The sequence below is a fragment of the Psittacula echo genome (assembly GCF_963264785.1).
Source record: "Psittacula echo genome assembly, chromosome: 15".
NCBI classification, from domain to species: Eukaryota; Metazoa; Chordata; class Aves; order Psittaciformes; family Psittacidae; genus Psittacula; species Psittacula echo.
This window is the reverse complement of record NC_137751.1, coordinates 6,381,067-6,403,528: the sequence shown is the minus strand read 5'-3', so window position 1 is coordinate 6,403,528 and position 22,462 is coordinate 6,381,067. Positions and strand designations below refer to the sequence as shown.

The 22,462-nt window shown below is 53.8% G+C and overlaps 3 protein-coding genes across 5 annotated transcripts; all 3 read left to right on the top strand.

Moving 5' to 3' along the window:
• Window positions 1–266: 266 nt before the first annotated feature.
• ALDOC (aldolase, fructose-bisphosphate C) lies at window positions 267–3,584 on the top strand. The gene is made up of 9 exons (XM_080630233.1): window positions 267–321; window positions 1,034–1,153; window positions 1,237–1,448; window positions 1,531–1,585; window positions 1,656–1,816; window positions 2,249–2,332; window positions 2,422–2,596; window positions 2,680–2,879; window positions 3,300–3,584. The coding sequence occupies exons 2-9, from the start codon at window positions 1,042–1,044 to the stop codon at window positions 3,393–3,395; spliced, it is 1,095 nt and encodes a 364-aa protein (XP_080486359.1). The 5' UTR covers window positions 267–321; window positions 1,034–1,041; the 3' UTR covers window positions 3,396–3,584.
• A 667-nt stretch (window positions 3,585–4,251) lies between these two features.
• On the top strand, window positions 4,252–7,946 carry PIGS (phosphatidylinositol glycan anchor biosynthesis class S; the record flags this gene model as incomplete). 3 transcript variants are annotated; one of them, XM_080630226.1, is made up of 12 exons in its annotated part: window positions 4,252–4,298; window positions 4,389–4,528; window positions 4,594–4,705; window positions 5,041–5,130; window positions 5,243–5,334; window positions 5,491–5,689; window positions 5,960–6,102; window positions 6,204–6,318; window positions 6,525–6,670; window positions 6,784–6,884; window positions 7,080–7,290; window positions 7,401–7,946. In XM_080630226.1, the coding sequence occupies 12 exons, from the start codon at window positions 4,262–4,264 to the stop codon at window positions 7,674–7,676; spliced, it is 1,662 nt and encodes a 553-aa protein (XP_080486352.1). In that variant the 3' UTR covers window positions 7,677–7,946. The 3 variants fall into 3 exon arrangements, with proteins under 3 accessions (XP_080486352.1, XP_080486351.1, XP_080486353.1); XM_080630225.1 differs by having other exon boundaries at window positions 4,262–4,528; XM_080630227.1 differs by lacking the exons at window positions 4,252–4,298; window positions 4,389–4,528 and adding an exon at window positions 4,821–4,915 and having other exon boundaries at window positions 4,667–4,705.
• An 827-nt stretch (window positions 7,947–8,773) lies between these two features.
• On the top strand, window positions 8,774–21,539 carry UNC119 (unc-119 lipid binding chaperone). The gene is made up of 5 exons (XM_080630152.1): window positions 8,774–8,921; window positions 18,320–18,433; window positions 19,279–19,381; window positions 20,226–20,398; window positions 21,241–21,539. The coding sequence occupies exons 1-5, from the start codon at window positions 8,804–8,806 to the stop codon at window positions 21,351–21,353; spliced, it is 621 nt and encodes a 206-aa protein (XP_080486278.1). The 5' UTR covers window positions 8,774–8,803; the 3' UTR covers window positions 21,354–21,539.
• Window positions 21,540–22,462: the final 923 nt, after the last annotated feature.

Below are 22,462 nucleotides of genomic sequence, written 5' to 3'. Positions count from 1 at the left end.
CAGCGGTAACAGTGGGTTGGGGGCGCCCCTGGTCCGGAGGTGATGGGGAAGGTCCCTGCCTGTATCACACAGCGGCACCACGGGGGCACATCGGGGTCCCAGCCGGGGTTGTAGCCCCGGGGCCCCCATCACCGGCAGGAGCAGCAGTTGCCGCCAGCGGGGGGTGTGCGGGCGGCGGCGGGGGGGCGGAGCGGGCCGGGGGGCCGGTCCTGCCGGGTGCCGCCCCGCCGGTCACGTAGCTCTGCGGCACCGCAGCCCCATTTACCGCGGGGCCGGAGCGCGCAGCCTGCAGTCCGCGCTCGCCGCCGCCCGCCCTGCACGGTAAGGGGGGACCGGGAGACCGGGGGTGGTGGTGATGGGGAACCGGGGTGGGGGGGAGACCCCATCGGTGGGACCCGGCCGCCCCACCGGGGCTCCGGGATGGATCCATCCCGGGTGTCGAGCAGGGCTGGGGGGGCTCTGGAGCGGACGGACCCCGGGCAGGGGGGTGTTGTTGGATGCGGGGAGCCCGGAGCCAGCCCTTGCGCTGGCGCAGCCCGAGCCCAGGCGGTGCGGCCGGGGATCGCTGTCCTGGTGGGACGCACCGGGCCCGGAAGGCGCCATCCCCGGGGTACCCCAAACCTCGGGGTACCGCAGATCTCGGGTAGTGCCACCCCTTGGGTCCATCCCTCCCCAGGTAGCGCCATTCCCGACGTGTTTCCGCCTCTCCCTTCCCCAGTGTCGCCATCCCCGCGCTGCCGCCGTGCCCCGCGGGGTACCCCCGGCTCCGGGCTATCTCCATCCCCGGTCCCCCCGTGTCCCGTCGCTGCCCCGTGGTGCTGCGCTCCCTCAAGATGGCTGGGCTGGGGGCGGGCGAGCAGGCAGCAAAATGGCTGGGATCTGCCCGGCATCCTCCACGAGGCCCGGGCCGCGCCGGGGTGAGGGCAGCCGCCTGCTGATGCAACGCGCCCGGCCCTTGGGGGGGTCCCCGGTACCGGTGGCAGACGGAGGTGCCGCCCCGTCGGTGCGTGACTCAGAGCCCGTCTGCTCGCAGCCGCCACCATGACGCACCAATACCCCGCGCTGACGGCCGAGCAGAAGAAGGAGCTGTCGGACATCGCGCTGCGCATCGTGGCCCCGGGCAAGGGCATCTTGGCTGCTGATGAGTCCGTAGGTCAGTGGTTATGGGGGGGAATCCGTCCCGCCACCCCTTCATCCATTGCACCCGAGGCTGATGAGGGTGCTGGGTGCCTGCAGGGAGCATGGCGAAGCGCCTCAACCAGATCGGGGTGGAGAACACAGAGGAGAACCGCCGGCTGTACCGCCAGATCCTCTTCAGTGCTGACAGCCGGGTGAAGAAATGTATCGGGGGGGTCATCTTCTTCCACGAGACCATGTACCAGAAGGCTGACGACGGAACCCCCTTCGTGCAGATGATCAAAGATAAGGGCATCGTTGTGGGCATCAAGGTGTGTGGAGCGTCTGGTGGGTTTGTGGGGTGCTTGGAGGGTGCTGGTGGAGCTCAGCGCCGCTGTCTCCTTCTCTCTGCAGGTAGACAAGGGTGTTGTGCCGCTGGCTGGGACCGATGGCGAGACCACCACGCAGGGTAGGTGCAGCGGGTAGTGGGATGGGGGCTGTGGGGTTTGGGGCTGTGGGGCTGACACGCTGTCTGGCAGGTCTGGATGGGCTGTCGGAGCGTTGTGCCCAGTACAAGAAGGATGGGGCTGACTTTGCCAAGTGGCGCTGCGTGCTGAAGATCAGTGACAACACCCCCTCTGCACTTGCCATCATGGAGAACGCCAACGTCCTGGCCCGCTATGCCAGCATCTGCCAGCAGGTATGTGTCTGTGGCCAGGCATTGCCCCACAGGATGGGCATTGACCCATAGGATGGGTGTTGACCCCACAGATCTGTGGGGCTCAGCATTGCCCCTGTGCCTGGGTATCACCCCATGGAGCTGGACATCAACCCATGGGCTAGGCAACACTACACATGGATGTGCATTGACCCCCAGAACCAGGCATTGCCCCATGGGGTGGGCATCACCCATGGGATCCGGCATGGATTCATGGGAACAGGCATTGCTTCATGGTACCACAAACACAGACATTGCTCCGTGGAGCCAAAAAATGACCCTCCCAGGCTGGGCATCACCAGCAAGGGTGGGCATTGAGCCTGGGGGCTGAGCATCCCACCCTGGGTCCTGTCATTGGTCCCCATGGGGATATCCATGGACATCCCTATCATGGCATTTGCATAATGGTTGCAGAACGGCATCGTGCCCATCGTGGAGCCAGAGATCCTGCCTGATGGTGACCACGACCTCAAGCGGTGCCAGTACGTGACGGAGAAGGTGAGTGTTGGGGTGGGCAGCAGGGGAGGCACCGTGCCATGCTGTGCTGTGCTGTGCCAGAGGGACTCCATGCTGCCCGTCCTCACTAGGTGCTGGCAGCTGTCTACAAGGCACTGAGCGATCACCACGTCTACCTGGAGGGCACCCTGCTGAAGCCCAACATGGTGACCCCGGGGCACTCCTGCCCCACCAAGTACAGCCCCGAGGAGATTGCCATGGCCACTGTCACTGCCCTGCGCCGCACCGTGCCCCCCGCCGTGCCAGGTACCAGCACCAGGACATGGTGGGGACCAAAAGGGGGATGCCGTGTGGCCCCTCACAGTGAGCCATAACCCTGCTGTCTGCAGGTGTCACCTTCCTGTCCGGGGGTCAGAGCGAGGAGGAGGCTTCCATTAACCTCAACGCCATCAACACGTGCCCGCTGATGCGGCCATGGGCTCTCACCTTCTCCTATGGGCGGGCACTGCAGGCATCGGCGCTGAGCGCCTGGCGCGGGCAGAGGGACAACGCCACCGCTGCCACTGAGGAGTTCGTCAAGCGCGCAGAGGTGATGGGGTGGCACCAGGGACGGTGCCCCTTGGGATAGGGGATGCTGAGGGTGATGGGAGACACTGAGGGATGTGCCCCATAGGACAAGGGATGCCATGGTCCCCATGGAGGGGATGCAGCATTGTCTCCATGGGGGACAGTGAGAGTTGGGTCCCCATGGGAAAAAGGGGATGCCAAAGGCTGTGGTGTCCCCATGGGTGACACGGGACGTTGACAACTGGGAAGAGTGATGCCAAAAGCACGGGTTCCACCAAGGGTTGCTCCTGGTGAGACGGGGGATGCCAAGTGCTCTGTCCCCATGGGAGGAGGAGGCCAAGGGCTGCGGTGTTGCAGGGGACACCAAGGGCTGTGTCCCCATGAGCTGGGGGACCCCAAGGGCTGTACCCACGGAGGTCACTGATGTCTCCTCTCCCCGCAGGTGAACGGGCTGGCGGCGCTGGGCAAGTACGAGGGCAGCGGGGACGACTCGGGGGCCGCCGGGCAGTCCCTGTACGTGGCCAACCACACTTACTGAGCCCCTGCGTGCACCCCAGCGGCCCTCTCCCCGCCACCGCTCACACCCCGCTTCCCCCCCAGCCACCCAGGGGAGCCGCCACGCGGGGAGGGGAAGGGGAGCGCGCCCCATGGGCCGGCCCCACGCAGATGAAGTTGGAGGCGGGGGCCTTGGTTATACCCGGCCCCCCCTTGAAGGGAAACACCCGGGTGCCCCTTTTGGTGTGGGGGGCTCCGGCCAGGCCTCGTGGGGAGGGGCAGGAGGGGAGGTCTGGGGGGGCGTGCCCCTGCCCTGCCGTAGCTTCGCAGTCCCGGTTGCTGCCGCCCTCGGGGCGCCTGTGTTGTGTTCGCCATGTGCACCCCATGTGTACCAAATAGCCTAACACCGAATAAACGGTAGAGACAGCGCCGCGCCGCCTCCTCCCTCGCCGCAAGGCACCGCGGCACCGTGCGCGGCCCCATCTCGGGCGGCCCCGTCCCTCTGGGTTGTGCTCACACGTGCAATGAGCTGTGCCCGGTCTCAGCCCACAGACACACATAGTGAGGCTATGGGAGCCCGGGGTGTGGGGGGGGTGTGTGTGTGGCCGGGCGCTCCCTATGGGCTATGAGGCGGGTGGGAAGCCTCTGACCCTCCGCTGCCCCGTTCCCAACTGCGGTGCTCAGACGCCCACAGCGGCACCGCTTGTCCCTCCGCAGCACCCATAGCGGCCATGCAGCCAAGGCCCGCCTCCTCGGGCCCACTGCCACGCTCTGATTGGTCCCTTTACCTGCCTGTCTACGCCGGCCCTCCCCGAGCTCCACGTCTATTGGCTGTTGTAAGGACCCGGGCGTTCTGAATGGCTGGGTTTGACATAGGCACCGCCCCGTCGGCTGAGACAGGAAGGGAAGATGGCGGCGGCGGCGGCGCTGGCGGCGGATGAAGCAGGTACCGGTAGCCCCGGTCCCCGATCCCCGCTCGCTGTGTCCGGGTCCAGGCCCCTCTCGCCGGTCCTGGTGCTGAGCTCTGTCCCCGCAGAGCGGGCGCGGGGCCGTCGGGCCGCGCTGTCCTTCGCGACCATCGCCGTGGTGCTGGGGCTGCCGCTGTGGTGGAGAACGACCGAGACGTACCGCGCCGCGCTGCCCTACGGCGACATCGCGGGGCTGGGCCGGCTGCCGGTGAGTGAGCGCCGGGAGCGGGGCTCCGGGGGGCAGCGGCTCGGGCTGACGCTGCCGCCGCTCAGTTCCAGCTCTCGGTGCCCGTCGCTGTGGTGTTCGCACCGGGGTCGCTGCCCCGGGACCTGCTGCGGTCGCTGCCGTTCAGGGATGTGCAGGAGATGGAGATACCCGTGAACGGTGAGACCCTGCGGGTGTGCCTGCGCCGACCGGCCCGTTGCAGGTGCGGGTGACCCTGCACCGAGCAGCAACGTGCCCAGGGTGCCATCGGGAATGAACCAGCTCCCTTCCCTAGGGACAGGGATAAAGTCAGCCCTTGCAAGGTGGGATGTGCCCTGGGTGGCGTGGGGCTGCCCTCCCAGATGAGGCTACGTGGGTCACTCACCTGAGGTTGGTGCCCAAAGGATCCTGTGGTGTGTGTCCCCTGGGGTTGTCCCTTGTCCTTCTTAGTCCTATGAAGAACCAGGGAACTGGGGTTAATGGAGTCACTCAGGTTCTGACCCCCTCCCTGTCAGTGAGAACCAGCGTCACCTCCCGCTATGAGATGCTCTACCGCAGCGCCACGGCTCAGGAAGAGGCAGCGCTGGATGCAGCTACTGCACGAGGTACCAGGATGAGGGGCTGGGGGGGCAGGGGGAACAACCTCCTCCTTCAGAGGCTGTGGGATGGGGATTGGAGTGGAATTCCCAACCCTTGTAATGCCTCTATCTTCCCCAGAGGCTGACGCTGCTCTGCACCCACTGCAGGGCACCTCCTTGGGCTCTCTGACCATGTACGTGGTTCCTGAAACCTCCCCTCTCCTGCCTAAGGTAGGGAGCAGCACGCTGTGGTGCCAGTCTCTGAGTGCTTCACCCCTCAAAGGTGCCCTGGGGAGACATCCATCCCCAGGCTGTCCCACCAGGCACCACAGTGCTGTTCTCCACCGTGTTGGTAGGAGCCAGCCTTCATCCCTACCCTTTTCCCAGGGGATCAATGCCTACGTGGGGAAGCACCGCAGTGCCCTGGTGAGGGCCGTGGGGACGCAGTCTGCCCTCCGCTCCCGCCTCCAGCAGCTCACTCAGGTGATGTCCTTCACTGCCAGCTCCATCACTGCTGCCCTCTCAGACCGTGTGCCTGATGGCCAGCCTGGCCCTGATGCCCGGAGGAACTTGAAATCCAGCCTGGGTATGGATGTGACCCTGCAGCCCCATTTCCTGACCTCTGTCTGTGGGGGAATTCCCATTCCTGCTGTCCTTGTACCATCCCTGGGTGTCTTCTGGGATGACAGACATCAGGGTCTTCCCTTTGCCCTTGCTGTGTGCTGGGGCACTGGTCCATGACCCCACTTTGGGTAGGAGCTTGGAGGAGGGTGTCCGCTCCTGCTGCTCTTGCCCAGCCTCAGCATCCACAGGCACTGCCTGTGCTGGTGCCTCACAGGCTGTGTGTCCTTGGCAGGGTACGAGATCACCTTCAGCCTCCTGAACCCTGACCCCAAGTCCCACGATGTGCACTGGGCCATCGAGGATGCCGTGGCCCGCTACGTGCAGCCCGTCCTGGACAAACTGAGCTTGGTGGCCAACTTCTCTGTTGATTCACAGGTGAGGGCCGGGAGAGGTGATGGGGAGAGCCCAGCCCCACTGTCTCTGGGTGCCCTGGGATGTGCTGCTCTGCCAGCAACGCCTTTGCTGTGTGCCTGCAGATCCTGTACTATGCTGTCCTAGGAGTGACACCGCGCTATGACAAGGAGTCCTCCAGCTTCCTCCTGAGTGCTCACAGCCTCCCGCACGTCATCAACCCCGTGGAGGCCCGGCTGGGTGAGCACTGTGCTTCCGGCCAGGCTCTGCTGAGGTCTATGGCCTGTGTCCCTTCCATCCCTGGTGTCCCACATGCCCTGCAACCCCCGATGGCAGTGAGGGCGACCAAGCAAGCAGTGTCTTGCTGTGGATGGAGGAGGAGGGCTGGATTCTTCTCTCACCATCCCCACCATCCAGGGGGGTTCTTTGACTCTATCCCACTGCAGGCTCCAGCGCCGCTTCACTCTACCCCGTGCTGAACTTCCTGCTGTACATTCCGGAGCGCTCCCATTCTCCTCTGTACATCCAGGATAAGGATGGGGCACCCGTGAGCACCAATGCTTTCCACAGCCCCCGCTGGGGTGGCATCGTGGTAAGGGGCCATTGGGGTTGCTGGCCATGGTGATGGCTCCTCATCCTCACAGTGCTGCTGGTGGCCCTGCCAGCCCCAGGGCTCCGGGGCCTCACTGACACATTCTCCTACAGGTTTACAACGTGGAAGCTCCTGCTTCCCCCCAGGCCTCCCTCCCGCTGCACGTGGATGTGGACATGGCTCGAGTGATGGAGGTTTTCTTGGCCCAGCTCCGGTGAGGATGTTCTCTTCCCTCCCCAGGCCTCTGTGTGCTCCCATGGCATGTATGGAAATCAGTGGGGTTGGAGCCAGGCCATTAGGCACAGTTGAGGCCTGCTAGGACTGAAAGAAGCAGGGAAAGGAAAGAGCAGGGAGCATGTGTGGGTCTGCAGGCTTGTGATGTGGGCTGGAACCTTCCCTTTTATCCCAGATTACTCTTTGGGTTATCTCGGGAAGAGCTGCCCCCAGAGTTCCTGCTGGAGAGCCCTGGGAATGAGGGACTGGCTGACTGGGAGCTGGACCGCCTGCTCTGGGCACACACTGTGGAGAACATCGCCACCGTGTCCACCACCTTGACCTCGCTGGCCCAGCTCCTGGACAAGATTGGGAACATCGTCATCAAAGATGATGTTGCCTCTGAGGTAGGGCTGGAGCACCCTGAGGTGGGGTCCGGGTGCTGCTGTGGGGGAGAGCCCAGGCTTCTCTGGTCCTCCCTGTCCAGGACCTGACCATTGGTGGTGTTTCCGTGCAGGTGTACCGAGCAGTGGCCTCAGCACAGAGCGCCATGGCCAAGCTGGCCGCAGGCCATCTGCAGCCAGCCTTCCAGGCCAGCAAGGAGGCAGCCACCTCCTCAGAGCGAGCCTTCTTTGACCCATCTCTCCTCCATCTCCTCTACTTCCCTGATGACCAGAAATTTGCCATCTACATCCCGCTTTTCCTGCCTATGGCTGTCCCCATCCTCCTCTCCCTGGCCAAGATCGTCCGGGAGACCAGGCAGAAGAAGAAGGAGCCCACCAAGATGGACTGAGCCCATTGTCCTGGTGCCCTGTCTTAGGGCTGGAGCTGTCCCTACCTCATGGACCAGTGGCCCAAGAAGGTGCCCTACAATGGTGCCAGGGCTGGGCACAGCAGCTTGGCTCAGGCCTGCCGTGGCCAAGCTGCAGGAGTGGGAAAAGGCTGCTTTGAGGGGTGGGAGATGCTCTGGGTCTGCAGAGATCAGCGAGGAGGGGCCCTGTGGCCTGTTTGGAACAAGCTGCTCTATAAATAAAGACAAAAGCCCGGCTGTGCTGGGGCTGGTGTGGGGCTTTGTGAAGCTCTCATCTGTGTGAGTGCTCCCTGTGCGCCACTATTGACTTAGGGGATCTGGCTTCTCTCTTAAGGGTATTTAGTCCAAAGCACTTTTTCCGGGGGCCAGTTACAAGGTTCAGCTTTTGGAGGGCAGTTAATGGTGCTCATCTTGTTGGTGGGTGTTGGGGCAGTTAATGGGGTCTGGTTCGTGTGGTCACTGTGTTAGCCTGAGGCCCTTGGGGGGGCAGTTATGGGGCTGTATGAGGTTATGGGGCTGATGACACTGGGCAGCCCTGAGGAGAAGGGCTTGGGGCTGTCAGATGATGTCAGTCCCCATGACCTGGCTTCAGTTTGCATGTGAGCCCAGACCCAGAGCGTGAGCAGCGGCTCAGGGAGGGGATCCTGCCCCTCTGCTGCGCTTTTGGGAGACCCCCGCGTGCAGCCCTGATCCAGCTCTGAGGCAACAGCACCAGAGGGACGTGGAGCTCTTGGAGTGAGGCCATGGAGATGCTGCGAGGGCTGGAGCAGCCGTGCTCTGGAGCCAGGCTGAGAGAGCTGGGCTGGGTCAGCCTGGAGAAGAGAAGGCTCCTGAAGGGGAGACCTTAGAGCAGCTCCAGTGCCTAAAGGGGCTACAGGAAACCTGGAGAGGGGCTTTGGACAGGAGCCTGTTGGGACAGGACAAGGGCAGATCGAGGCCTGTGTCGCCCCGTGCCGGGGTTTGACGAGGGAAGCGCCTTCTCCTCCCGGCGAGGGGCTGGGCCGGGCGGGGGGCGGAGCGGCGGTGCCCCTCCCGGTGCGGAGGGGCCGGCGGCGGCGCGCAGAGGGGCCGGGGCCGCTCACACCGGCGGCGGCGGCGGCGGCGGGGCCATGAAGGTGAAGAAGAGCGGCGGGGCCGGAGCGGCGGCGGCGCGCACCGAGGAGGAGCTGGGCCGTAAAGCGCTCATCGGGCCCGACGACGTGCTGGGGCTGCAGCGGGTCACCAGCGGTGGGTACCGGGGATGCGGTACCCGGCGGTGTGGGGTACCCATAGGGTCTGGGTACCACTAAGGCCTATGGGATGCCGGACCTGGGGGACTCGGGGCTGGGGATGCTGCCGTCCCCTCTCTTCCTCCCAGGGATGCAGAAGCTGTAGAAGCGCCCCCCCCCCCCCCCGCTGGGGTCAAAGATGGTGAGATGCTGGTGGGTGCTCTCCTCATCATCCCTCTTCTCTGTCTGTGTCCAAGATGACCCCTACATCAGTGGGGCTGGGGGGATACCATCGAGGGGGGCTTCTCTGCAGCCTCAGTTTCCCTTCTCCCGGCATGGCATCACTGGTCTTGAGAGCATCCTCGGGAGCGTGGTGGCTGTGGCGGGGTTTGTTGTGCTTGGCAGAATGATCAGTGAGGACCAGGCAGCGCAGCGAGCTGGGAGAAGGCATGTCCCAGCAATGCCCAGTGGTCTCCTGCCCCACTGCTCCCCGAAAAGGCCCTTTTGTATGTCCGGGGCCCTTTGGGTTGTCTCTGTGCTGGCAGCAGGCTGTGCAGGGGGAGAAGACTTGGGGCAGGGAGGATGGAGCTGGTCTGGGTGTCCTGCTCTTCGCCTTGGAGTGCTCTGTGGCGTGGCGCTGGAGCAGGATTTGTGTCGCAGGCCACGGCTGCCGGGAGGGGAAGGATGCGGCTGCGGGTATCCGTGCGTGCCGGCAGCGCTGGGGGCCTGTGTGTGTGAGCAGGGAGGGAGGGAAGCCCTGCAGGGGCTCAGGAAAAGGGGTTATGGGGGCTTCTCTGCTGGTGCTGCGGGGTTCTTGGGTCCCTTTCTCCCAGCAGGGATGCTCTGATGAGCTGCAGCAGTGCCCAGGCCCTCTGTGGCAGTGGGAGCCATGCAGCAGGCACTGAAGCGTGCTCAAAGGAGCAGTTAGATGGTGAAGCCAAGCACTGAGCGCTCTGTGTGCTTGCTTTATGGTAGTGCTGTGTACAGGGGCTGCAGGCATGTGGCCACCCCATAGCCTAGCATGGCATCGGTGTGGGTGGTGCATGGCTCTTGGTAAGCTCATTCCCAATGTACAGGCAGGGCTGAGATGGTCACTTCGGCTTCAGATCCAGGCTGGGAGCAAGGCTGGTGTTTGCCTGCCTCTTCTAACCATGGGGCACAGGGGAGATGTGAAATGCATGAAGGTATTTTGCTCCTCTTCTGCTATAGGACTTGGTACAGGGAGTGCAATGAGTCGTGTCCAACAAGAGCCAGACACTGTGATGACCAGTGGGTAATGCCTTCCCATGGGAAGTGCTGGGCTAGTACACAGGAGCCAACAAATGCTGTCTGCACTGAACTCCTCAGTGTGCATTTGGGGATATGGATATGCAATACATCCACATTGAGCATATTGTATCTGATCACTTGGGAATGTTCTGCAGCACCTCTTCTCAAGCTCAATTTTCCACCTGGTGGGTTTAGTACAGGGAGAAAAGGTACAAGGATGTTCTGTCCCTTAACACATGATGGTTATTTGGGGCATTTTATGTCCTTTTCTCCTCTCCACACACCAGTGAGCTCCTAAAACAGATTGCCAAAAATACCAATGTGAAACTGTTCCAGTCTACTGCTCTGAGCGGAGGATGCTGCAGGGAGGAGGAAGGAACAGACTGTAGGAGAGACATTCATGGCTCCCCCAGCCCCAACCTCTCCCATGGAGATGCTGAGCTGGAGCAGACTCAACGTCCTATTTCAGCAGTTCTGGGTTTGGTGCCCAAAGTTGTGGTGCTCCAGTTTGGAGTTGAAGGGGGGAGTTGGTGGTGGGGCTGCAGCAGAAATGTCCCAGTATCCTGGGCATCCTTTGTTGTTCCAGATGCAGTATAATTCATCTCTATCCAAACTCATGGGGTGGTAACGTGTCAAGGGACATGTTAAGCCATGTGCTGACCAGGATCTGGCTATAGTTTAACGTTGCTCCAGCAAATGAAGCCCAGGATAAACTGTGTTAGAGCAGGGCTTGGACTGCAGGGATGCTTACACCACAAGTATCCTGTGTGTTTCTGAATGGCCTTCCAGCTTGAGTGGGGAGAGGCAGGATCCTGGCTACTGTATGGAGTATGATACGCCATACAGGTACAGGTCCAGAAAGGACTTTATAGCATGGCTGCCTGGCTCCATGCTCACACCTAAGCTGGCCTTTGCAGCCCTGCATGTGCATGGGGTGTGCTGATGGTGCAGACACTCTTTTGGAGACAGGGTTTGCTGTGTTATCCTTGCTCTGCCTGCTGTGGAGCTCCTCAATACTTCCTGATACAGGGGATAAATCTGCTTGCCCTTCAGCCCTAGAAGAGCTGGGTCTCTGTGGAGGCAAGCTGCTGCTTATCATCACTACCTGCTGACCAGGCAGCACATCAGCCCTGCTCTGGCACTTTGGGTCTAGGGAAAGCCCTTGCTGTTGCATCAAGAAGCACAGCTGGGCTTTCCCCTTCCAATAGGTAAATAATAGCTGATAAATGATCAAATAATGAGGCTGGGAGGGTGGAGATGCAGGATGTGGCTCTGTGGTGTAAGCATGTTTAGTGCTAACATGAAGGAACCCTGTCTGTGACCAGCCACAAGAGCCAGCTGGGTTCTGCTCTTAATGTTCTAATAAGCTTAAAGGGGGGGCTGTGCAAACAGCCCTGCATATGCTGCATCCTTCCAATGCTCGGTTCCCCAGCAGCTCCAGGGTTGTAATGTTTCCGGGGTCCAGCCTCATGGATCTGGGATGCTACCCTGGAATGAATATCTGTGCCTTTTGGCTGGGCTGGCCCTGGCCCTGCTCCAGCTGGATGAGGTGTGAGGTGAATGAGCCGTTTTCTTGGCAATTAGTAGGATTTGTGGCTTGCTCACACAACTGCGGTTACAAAAGGAGGAAAAACCTTAGGATGTGATTAATTTAAGATCATAAAGGAGAAGGGCAGAGCTCAGTTCAAATTACAGTTAATTACTGAAGCAGCCGGAGGATTCGAGGAGTCTGTCTGCAGTGACTGGGATGTTGATGCCTGGGAATGCCATGTGCTGCCTCCTGGAGCCACCTGAGATGAGATCAAGGCCAGGTTGGATGGGCTTGGAGCAACCTGCTCTAGTGGAAGTGTCCCTGCCCATGGCAGGGGGTTGGAACTGGATGAGCTTTAAGGTCCCATCCAAACCCTTCTATGAATCTATGAAAGCCTCTGCGGCTGCGCTGCAAATCACAGCTTCAGGCACCCGTACACTTCATCTGCAATGCATTAGGGCTTACATTTTAAGCTTTATTCTAGAGCTTATTTTAGCAAAGCAAAGGGTTAAATAATTGATTACATACCTGGAAACAATTACAAAACAAAACCTAAAAATAAGGAAGAGGCACTTAATTATTTCTGAAGCTAATCTCTTCCCTGAGCTGTCATTTAGGATTTCTCTGAGTCTTCTCTTAGCAGCTTTAGCTAAAGGCCAGCTTGGCAGAGGTCTGCCTCGATGGGTCAGTCAGGGTAGAGCCTTAATGGGTGACTTCCCTACCAGTAGCATTAACAGGAGGATGTGCAGGAAGCCCCTCCTGGACCATCACTTTTTTCCCCAAGTATTTAGGGATATTTATTGTATTAGGAGCTGTGATTAGCTGGGGGTGTTTGTGAGGAGGGTCTGAATCACTGTTCTGAGTTGTCTGGGGCTGTGATGAGTTAAAGCACGTTGCTGTGTTGATTTCTGGTCACAGAGTGATACCCCAGAGCTGTGTCAAGCTGCTCTCACCATGACTCCTTTCCCCAGCAACACCACATATGTTGGGAACCCTTTCAAGGCTTTGTGATAACGCGCAACTCAAAGTGTTGTGTAGATGAAGAGCTGTTTCTTTAGTAGTCTCACAGCACAATACAGGCTGTGAAGACCTCAAGGGGCTGCACACATGGTGTGTGTGTAGCACAGTGGGTTTCTCCTTCTGCCAGTGCTGTGAGTTTGGGCCATTCCTGGTGGAAATAGCTAAGATAAGCTATTATATATATTATATATAAGTTCAAGTGGAAGTTCCCTGTTAAAGACTAGGTTGGATGGGGCTTGGAGCAACCTGGTCTAGTGGAAGGTGTCCTTGCCTGTGGCAGGGGGTTGGGACTGGATGAGCTTTAAGGTCCCTTCCAACCCAAACCATTCTTTGACTCAATAAGAGGAAAGCTGTGGCATACACCAGGGGAGTCAGCCTGGGGCCTGATTGCCCTCTGTAAGAGCAAGGGGAGCTGATTTTGTTAGTGTGCACATGGTTTCAGACTTTGAGTGCAATCAGCATGAACAAGGGGGCAGGAAAGGGTGTTTGGTTGCCTTGGGAATGGGAGAAGAGCAGCTCCATCCTTCCTCAGCAAGGCCTGGAGGGCTGTGATCAAATGAATGGTGAGAGGGTGAAATCTGGAAAGCTTCAGCTAAAAAAAGATGGGGAAAATAAGAGCAGGCTGCCACAAAAAGCAGAGCTGTTGAGCTGTGCAGCAGGACTCAGTGCATAGAGTGCTGCCAGCTGGGTGCATCTTATGGGCTATGGGGACCTTGGTAAATGCCCCAGCTCAGATCCTCTGGGCTGCATCCCTCTGCTCCATCCCCAGTGTTGGTCAGTAAATGTGGTGCTGTAGGAAAATATCCCATGGGATCCTCCTAGTGTGAGATTTTCAAAGTAGGCTCATTACTGAGATAAGCAGGAGGGCTGTAGGTACCTCCCTCCCTGCTTACCCCCAGTCTTTGCTTATGCAAACCCAATGGCTTTAGGACTGGAGCAAATCCTGACTGGCTTAGCTTGTTCTTCTGCCTCTGCCTTTATGGGCCTTGAACTGCTGAGGCAGATGGCAGGGGAAATGGTTTGGATATTTCTGTGATTGAGCCCCGGTTGTCTAAGCAGACATATCAGCACTGCTTGAAACGTGCCCTGCCTTCCCCTCGGGGTCTTGCACTCTGTCCTGCGTCACCGCTCTGCATCTTCACGGGGTTCGTGCTAATTTTGCTCGCTTCCTTCTGAGACTCTTCAATCTGATAATCTGCTAATCTCCAGCTCCTGGCGATTCAGCTGCACTTGTCTTTGCTTTATACCTGGTTTATGTCTTGGGAGTTGTCTTCAAAATAGCTTCTGACCTCGTTGGCTAATGCGTGTTAAGAAAGAGGCCTGCATAGCTGTAGGAGCCTTCTCATTCCCCACATTCTTGTTATTGCTTGTGGTGGGAAGAGACATGCCTATTGCAAATCACTGCTGTTGCATCAGTTTCTTCTACAGCATCCTTATGACTTACACCCATTTTTCCTAACTGGATTTTGAGTGCCTTCTTACCCTAGGTACACTCCTTTTGTATCTGTGGGCTATTAAAGCCTTAAAATAGGAACCCAATCTGATCTTAGGCACTCTGATGAGCACTGCAGAAATGTCTGTAGTGTCTGTGAGAGGGGACACATGCTTTGTCCTGGTGGCAGAGAAGGAGAAGGGATCTTGAAAGGAAAGTGCTAACCCTATTGCCCATGAACTCCTCGTGATCAAATGTGTCTGGTGGGGTGGTTGTGATGGAAATCTGAAAATAGAGAATGGACTTTTAGCTTTCTCTGGTGAGGATCAAACATCTAATCTCATCCAGTGGATAACTGAAATAACAGGTAGAGGGTAAGAGGAGAAAGTGCCTTCATTAGCTGTCATCTTGTATTATCTAGCACCTTATTATCCCTCACCTTTTGTGCTCTTTGGTAACACCAGCTTGCTAAAATACACTGGCTGGAAATACACACCAGGGTTCACAGTGTGCCATTGTTTGCAAGAGAATAGGTTGGGCCTGCTCTCATTGTCTAAAGCTGTTTGGCCAGTTTCTGTTGCAATCTTGGTTGGTTTGGGGAGGGGAGGAAGGTTTCCTGGAGGAGAACGGGCTGTTTGGGATTGTAAACAGGGAATGAGCATCCATTGTTTCTGATAGCAAAGCTAGAGATCCCTGAATGAACGCCTTGCTATGGATTGCTGTTTGGAGGTTGTTTTAGAATCACTTTTTCATACAAAGGGAATAGGAGAATTTGTGAAGGAATTTTCACTATCACCTCTGCTGCTTCCTGAGACCACCATGGCCATGCTAGTTGTGCTTCCAAACTCTTCAAAACCATGATAGGTCTTCAGATAGGGAATGTCTCTAATGTTGAGGAGGTATAGATCTTGGGGCCTGATAGGAGATTATGGGAATGAAGCTGCAGAGGCACCAGCAGGAATGTGTGATGTTAGAAGTAGCTGCTAATACCAGGGTTGGGCCAGTTGCAGGAGTTTGCTGTGAAAACGAGTTCAGCTCAGTTGGGAAACATTTTCCAGGAAGTTTGAGGATGTGGGAATTCACCTGGCTTTAGGAAGGAGTAGGAAGTGCTCCTCTCTTATGACCTGCTTTTGCACTAGTTAATGTGGGTAATTCAGGACAAAAGCCAATCTCTTGGGTTTCCTCAGACTGTGCTGATATGTCCATCCCTTCATTCATTGGTCACATTGTGCTCTCTATCAGGCCTGAATGAGGAGAGCACTGAAGGCTTGTTCAGGGAGATACTGTGATTATTTGGTTCTTAATGGGGAAATCTGCTTCAGGAGGAGAAGTGGAAGAAACAAGGAAATGTTCTGTTCTCTGAGACCAAGCCTACTTTCCTTGCCATGATCGACTTCACTCAGTGGAGGTTTGAGTTAACTAAAATAGGCATGGATGCTGTCTCCACATCCCAAATTGTGGTGACGGTGAATTAGGATAATGAAAGCACATGATGCATTTAAATGCGTCACGGAAGTGTGGGCAACTGGGCCCTACAGGAGTTTAAAAATAAGTCTGTTTGGGATGAGATTAGCAAATTTGTCAGAGCTCAGCAGAGCAGAAGTGCCCACCAATTGCAAGCAGCCTGTTCCCAGTCACACCTTCCAGTGTAGCTGTGGGATTCTGTAATGTATTGGGGGGAAGAAAACCCAGCATGTGGCTACTTTGATTTTTGAACAGGAATTGCAGCAAGCAAATGTAATACAGACAGAAAGGAATATATATATATACACCTCTCTTTGTTTTTTTCTGCTAGGAGACTGGGCACTGCCAGAGGAGGAAAACCACTTGATTGCAGTATTCTGGCAGCTGATCTTCCCAAGTGTCATCCAGTTAGACACTGGCATGTTGACTTAAAACCACAAATAGGTTTAAAATATTTTCAGTGCACAAAAAGAGTTGAGGTGAAAACATCAATGAGCAGGAGCCTGGTGGGGCTTGTGCCCAGGGTTTACTCCTCTTTGGTGGCTCTGCTTGGCTCTCCTCTCCTCCAGATGAGTCATGGACACTGTTACTGCAGCAACGCTGCTGCCAAGCAGGGGGATAAAGCTGTTGCCATGGTGCTGGATGGGCAGGAATTCTGCAGGAGTAAAACCACTTAATTATTAACTTGCAGACAAATGTAGCCTCAGACTTGCCTGCGTGCTCGAGGGAAGGTGTCCCGGGCGACTGAATCAGGCTCTGGTTCAGTCCCTCGCTGGTCTGAGTGTGGTCGTGGGCCAAGGGGAGCAAAGCTGAGGCCATGGGAAGCTGCTCCTGCTTCTGCCAGTTTGTGCTTTGCTGTTTGGAGCAGGGGAAGCTGTGGAATGGGTTGAGGATTTGGGCTGGCTGATGATTTAGAACCTAAAGTGATTGTGTAGTTACAGGACATCTACCTGAGGATTGCTGAACCTCAGGGCTTAAGGCAATGGGTTGATTTAGATTTCTGTCCCATCTCCTCCTCTACTGTTAAAAAGAGGATTTTGTGCTGTTTTTCACCTGTTCTGTCTAACATGAGTGCTTTCTTGTGGCAGTAAGAAGGTTGAGCTTTTATCTTGCTCTCCCTGACAGCTTGGGTACTGGTGTTAGTTTTCCTTTGTGCTGTGTTGACAGGAAAGGGAAACCTCTCTGCCAAATGCCAGAGATGCTTTGAACACAGTCCTCTCTCTTAAAGGCGAAACCTTTGAGTATTCACCCGATAGTGGTGATGATGGAGAACAATAAAGATGTCCGAAGAGTACATTTAACACCTCTGTCCCTTGTACTGGTGAGCACTTGGAGTATTCTCCAAGTTAAGGAGATTTGCAGAGAATAAAATGCTTCTAGGAAAGTAGAGGTGCTGGATGTGCAGTTCATGCTAGGAGCAATCTTCCCCAGTGCTGACTACAGCTATCTTTGTCTCCCTACAGAGGGACCTGATTGCTGTAATTACACATCCCAGCATGAGGGCCTCACTGTCTGGTACTTGCAATGTGTGGCCTTTGGGATCTTCTCTTACTACACCACAGCAGTCTTTTATTAACTCCTTATCTATGGGATGTGCTAACCACTGCCCTTGAGCTTTAACCCCTAACCATGATGTATAATTTGTTATACCTAAGTAAGGGTTGTGATGGGTTAGGTGTGATCTCTGCATAACAGATCACACTTTGTTTTCAGATCATCAATGGATAAGCCTTAAGTGGATGGGTGTATTTGAATTTTAGGAATAGGAAAGCAGACAGGAATAAGTGGTTAACTCAGACTAACAGCAGGAATTAGTAGCTGAGAAAGGGTTTAGAATTAGAATGTTGAATATTACTTTCACCTTAGAACCTCCAAGTCTCCTGCAACATGCAGACACACGGTTGGTCAAAAGCTAACCTGGCTTGTATCCATACCTTTATTTAAATGCATTTATTTAGGATAAAATAAGTTTCTGGAGCTGCTTTCTGTGCTTTTGTGTGCAGTGAAGATGAAGTACCCCTGCTCTTTACCCAGAGGGGAGGCTGGTACCCCGGTCAGGAAGCCGTCTCAGGGCACAGCAAGGCTAAAGCCACAAACAATGTCTTTCTCCCAGACATACCAACTCTGGTGGAAGCAGGGAAGGGCTCTGTTCCCAGGCTATTTTCCTACTACAGGGAAAAGCTTCAACACCATCTTCAGTGCTGATGAAATAGAATCCTTGCCTGGGACAAGCATCAGTGGAGAGAAGAGGCCATCCTTTGTCTGCAGAGGGCTGGAGATAGGGAAGGTGGCACAAGGGAGGACACTCCTGTTCCAGTTAAGTGCAGCTTAGTGCTCACAAAGCTGCTTAGCATTTGTGTTCTGCCAGAGGGCAGTTTTTAAACCAGGCAAAGCCTCTTACACAGAAAAGGGTAGGATTTGATGGAGGTGCTAACTATTCTCAGTGCCCTGAGGAGAAATGGATGCAGAAGATGCTGGCACAGGGTTGGGAAAAGGTGATGACCTCCCTGTCCTGTCCAAGCAGGGCAGTGTGAGCATTCAGACCTGAGACTGTCTTCATAGACATCACTTTTGCATTACAAACAGTAGTGGTGGAGATGCCTTTGGGCTGCTCTCACTGATGGCTGTGACTTTTAAAGAATAGCGAGAAATACCTTGGTAATTGTGAGCAACCTTCATTTGTATTTCCCTTCCTCTGCAGATTATTTGTGCACTCCAGAGGAAAATGTTTACAAGATAGACTTCACCAGGTTCAAAATCCGGGACATGGAATCTGGCACAGTCTTGTTTGAAATCACCAAACCAGCAGCTTCAGGTGAGTGCACACACAACATATTTTCATGGCCAAACAAATGCTAGTGTCTGCTTCCTTTTGCCTTTTCCTACTCATTTTACTCCATACGTTTCCCCAAACCAGGAGATGCTCTCAGCTGCAAGAGGGCTAGAGGCCCAGCTTGCACCAGAAGTATTATTCAGGTGTCCCTTTGTACCAACAGAGTGAACAGAACTCGTTGCTACTGTAGTCATGATTGCCATCTGTGATGAGAAGGGACAGATGGGTGTTGTAAACAGAGACAGAGGAGGAGGAGGAGGTCACCGCGTGTTCGTTTCATGGTTGTTCATCAGCTTGAGTCTCCCTGTACGCAGTTTAACACCTTTCCCTCAGGAATCAGGAAAATGGTATTTCCAAAAGGGAAAATATCACTTGTGCAAATTAGACAAACTGAAAGTTTGCCTTTTATTTTTACCCTTTTTCATAATTTTTCAGGGTTAGTTATAACCATCAAAGTGTTACCTATTGCCAGTGGTAATAAAACCTCAGGGCAACCGTTCTTTTCCTGATCAAGCACTCTTCTAAGAAGGTTTCTGGAAGTTCTGTGTAGCTTGTAGCTAGCAAACCAGACATGCTAAGGTGGAATGGCTTGTTCAGTGTCATACCGCAGTTCTGAATCAGAGGTAGGAGCAGCAAGTCACTTTAGAACATAAGAAGTGCATCAAACCAAAGAGCCATCCTCTGTCTCGGAGTAACCAGCAGTTGATGCCTTCAAGAGGATCAGGCTTCCTCAGAAGAGCTTCCTGGCTTTTATGACTCAATAACATGTGACTGCAGGCATTTTCACTGGATTTCTGTTTCTCCGACTTGACTTTGTGCTTTTCCAGAACGTGAACACAATGACAGGAAGGACATTGATCCCAATGCTGGACGGTTCGTTCGCTATCAGTTTACTCCAGCTTTTCTCAGACTTCGGCAAGTGGGAGCCACGTAAGTAATTGCTCCTGGGCTGCATTTTCTAGTACAGGAAACAACTGAAATCCTATTAAAAAATGGCTCTGGCTTGTTGATCCTGTCAGGAAGTTGATTTAATGGGAACCTTGTGTTGTTAGGAGGATTTCCAAGCCTCTTTGCTGGGTGCTTTGCTTTCTCCATCCCTTTAGCTTGTTTATTTACCTCTGGAATAGGCATGGTGTTGAAGAGATTAATGCTCAAAGGTGCAAAATAAGGTGGACAGATTATCAGACATTCCAGTGCTTTTCTGTGCATTATAGTTTGTCAGAGGCTCTGCCAGCTTTGGAAGATGTTCTGCAGCCTTCACCATTGCATTCCCAATGAACCATTAATCCATAGATGCACATGAAATGATGAAGTAATGTTTAATGCTTTATGTACTCAAATGTTCTTTGATGTGGCTGGTAGTACTGCTTGCATCCATCAGTAAACGACATCATGGAGATTTGGCTTTTTTTTTTAATGCCCACCCAAGTAACTTGTATGAAACCCCAAAGCGATAAGGAACTGGTAGTGATGGCAGTGAAGTGCCTACGGTGTAGCTGGAGGGATCTTACCTTCACTGAAGATGAGTTTAATTGTAAAATTGTCTTGCATGTCTTTTGAGTAAAAAGAATCAAACTGTAGTATTATCTGTGATTTGTAATGCTCTGTTGTGGCTGCATAGCTTTAAGTAGAAGAGAAAATGACAATTTGGTTAGTACCATTGCTTTGTGGTTTTGGCTGGTGTTTGTTTTAGAAGAGCTCTCTTCTACCTTTCAGCAATGCTTGCAAATCTTGCTTAAGTGAGAAAGCTCATTTCAATCTTCTTCTTTTTCAGGGTGGAGTTCACAGTAGGAGACAAACCCATTAATAACTTCCGCATGATTGAGAGGCACTACTTCCGGGATCAGTTGCTTAAGAGCTTTGATTTTGAATTTGGGTTCTGCATCCCTAGCAGTAAAAATACTTGTGAGCACATCTATGAGTTCCCACAGCTCTCCGAGGATCTCAGTAAGCTCTTTAATTACTGGGTGACCACACAGTGATGCTAATCTCAGTGTTTTGAGCAAGCCCTTACCTAAAAGCTGGCTGTAGAAAGTGGGTAGGAAGAAGACTTCCAGGTGCTTTTGCATCTGTGTTAATACAGATTTTGTCTTCTAGCAGCATGTATCTCATCACCCACCAGACAGTTGCTGGGAGGCTTCAGTGTCAGGGAGTAAAAAAGATAATTGTGTTATAAAACAACCAAGAAAAAGAGGATTAAAAAGACATCCAATGAATGGATGGCTTAAACATTATGTTCTGGTTTAATGTTTGATGTGCTGCATTGATAGCTTGAGAGGTTTTAGTAGGAACATAACTTTTATTTTCTCTCCTCTCTTCCTTTTATTTTCTCTTCCTCTCTACTTCTTAGCAGCAGTACTAAATCTGTGTGATCTTATGCTCTTTACAACCCCTAATCACTTATGTCAGCACTAATATTGCAGTCTGTGGAGAAAACAGCAATGCCCTGCTGCTTACTTGTTGTCACACCTGAACCAATTTCTTTTGAGTTGCCATTTAAAAGCAAAAACGGATCTCCAGTCCAAACTCCAGTGTGTTATTGTCTTGAGGTTAAGTAGAGCACATACAATTTGTATGATGCCTTAATATACTTTGATTGTGTTTGAGTTATTTAAAAGGTGAATGTCAGTGAATGGTTTGGTAGGTTCCTAGTTTGGTTTTGAGAGTTTGCTGCAAGCTGAGCAGTGCTATTAAATGTAATGAAACCCAAGCAGAATGCTGCCCTCAGTGAGGCTTCTGTGGGACATGATTAATTTATATGTATTCTTTTATTTCTCCCCCCACTGCAGTTCGAGAGATGATCCTGCACCCATATGAGACACAGTCGGACAGTTTCTACTTTGTAGACAACAAGCTTGTGATGCACAACAAGGCAGATTATTCATACAGTGGAGGACCTTGAGCACAGGATGGGCAGCCAACCCGCACTGGCCTTCCCCTTCCTATCGAAGCCGTCAGGGATAGCAACACCTCCAGTTCCGTTGCCTACAACGTCAGCTGGACAAGGATCCACAACCCAAGGACTCTTTGCCACAGTAGGAGTTTCATGACTAAATTTGCCAGTCTCATCTTTTTTGAGCTTTGAAGCAGACCCAGTTCTTCAGAACTTTAAGTGGTTCTAAATGGTCTTTGGATACCACTTCCCTAAGTTCTTTCAGTGTCTGCTCTGAAAATGGCCTTGTGGGACCTGAGGGATTTTGCCCTAATTCTGTGGATTTGTGTTCTTGCCCTCAAATATCTGTTAGGACGTGGTTGCTTTCATAAAGAGTGTGATCTGAGAAACCACCTGAGTGGAGGGATGCAAATGCAGAGTCCTGTTGATTTGTTTCTCTGGGTCAATTTCTCTTGTACATCCCACTGAAAATGCCAAGTGTAACATCTTATAAAAGCAAGTTTCATCTTTAGATTAGTTCTCAAAAATTGATATTTCATCCGTTAGTTTTGGTCCTTCTGGTAATGTTCTGTTTAATGGCAGAGACACTGAAACTCACAGTGAAGACTGATAGTTCAGTGACAGAGCTGTTTTAAATCAGGTACTGTCCTTTCACATTTCAGATGAAGGCAAAAATAGCCTTGAGGGTTTATGAACTTCCATAAGCATTTTCCACTAGTTTCAGTTTTTGCAAACTGATTGCAGAATAATCAGGAAAATTGGAAGGTTTTTAGCTTTATTTAACATTTTTACATAGCTAACATGCAGCCTATTTGTGCTATGTGTTTTCCACGTCTATTTGCTTTCATCTGCTCAATACTAAGGGCTTCAGCACTGCTTGTTAGAGCAATGCTTTGATTTGTCTAGGGCAGTTGGAGAGTGCTGGAATTTCCAGTTTTCCATTTGTATCTGAATTTGAAGAATGTTATGACAGTGTTTTCCCTTTGTTAAAAATGTTTTGCGTTGGGTATTAATACAGGTGAAACAGTAAGTCTAATAATGTCAGACTTACTGTCTTAACATTAAGTCTAATGTAACAGTAAGCCTGTAATGTAGGACTTTATGCACAGCAAAAATTG

Bases quoted from the DNA above. Each gene is read 5' to 3' on its own strand.
- ALDOC (XM_080630233.1), top strand. From the start codon at position 1,042: ATGACGCACCAATACCCCGCGCTGACGGCCGAGCAGAAGAAGGAGCTG. The intron at 1,154-1,236 runs GTCAGTGGTTAT...GGGTGCCTGCAG, and splicing joins GGCTGCTGATGAGTCCGTAG to GGAGCATGGCGAAGCGCCTC. The intron at 1,449-1,530 runs GTGTGTGGAGCG...TTCTCTCTGCAG, and splicing joins GCATCGTTGTGGGCATCAAG to GTAGACAAGGGTGTTGTGCC.
- UNC119 (XM_080630152.1), top strand. From the start codon at position 8,804: ATGAAGGTGAAGAAGAGCGGCGGGGCCGGAGCGGCGGCGGCGCGCACC. The intron at 18,434-19,278 runs GTGAGTGCACAC...GTGCTTTTCCAG, and splicing joins CACCAAACCAGCAGCTTCAG to AACGTGAACACAATGACAGG. The intron at 19,382-20,225 runs GTAAGTAATTGC...CTTCTTTTTCAG, and splicing joins CTTCGGCAAGTGGGAGCCAC to GGTGGAGTTCACAGTAGGAG.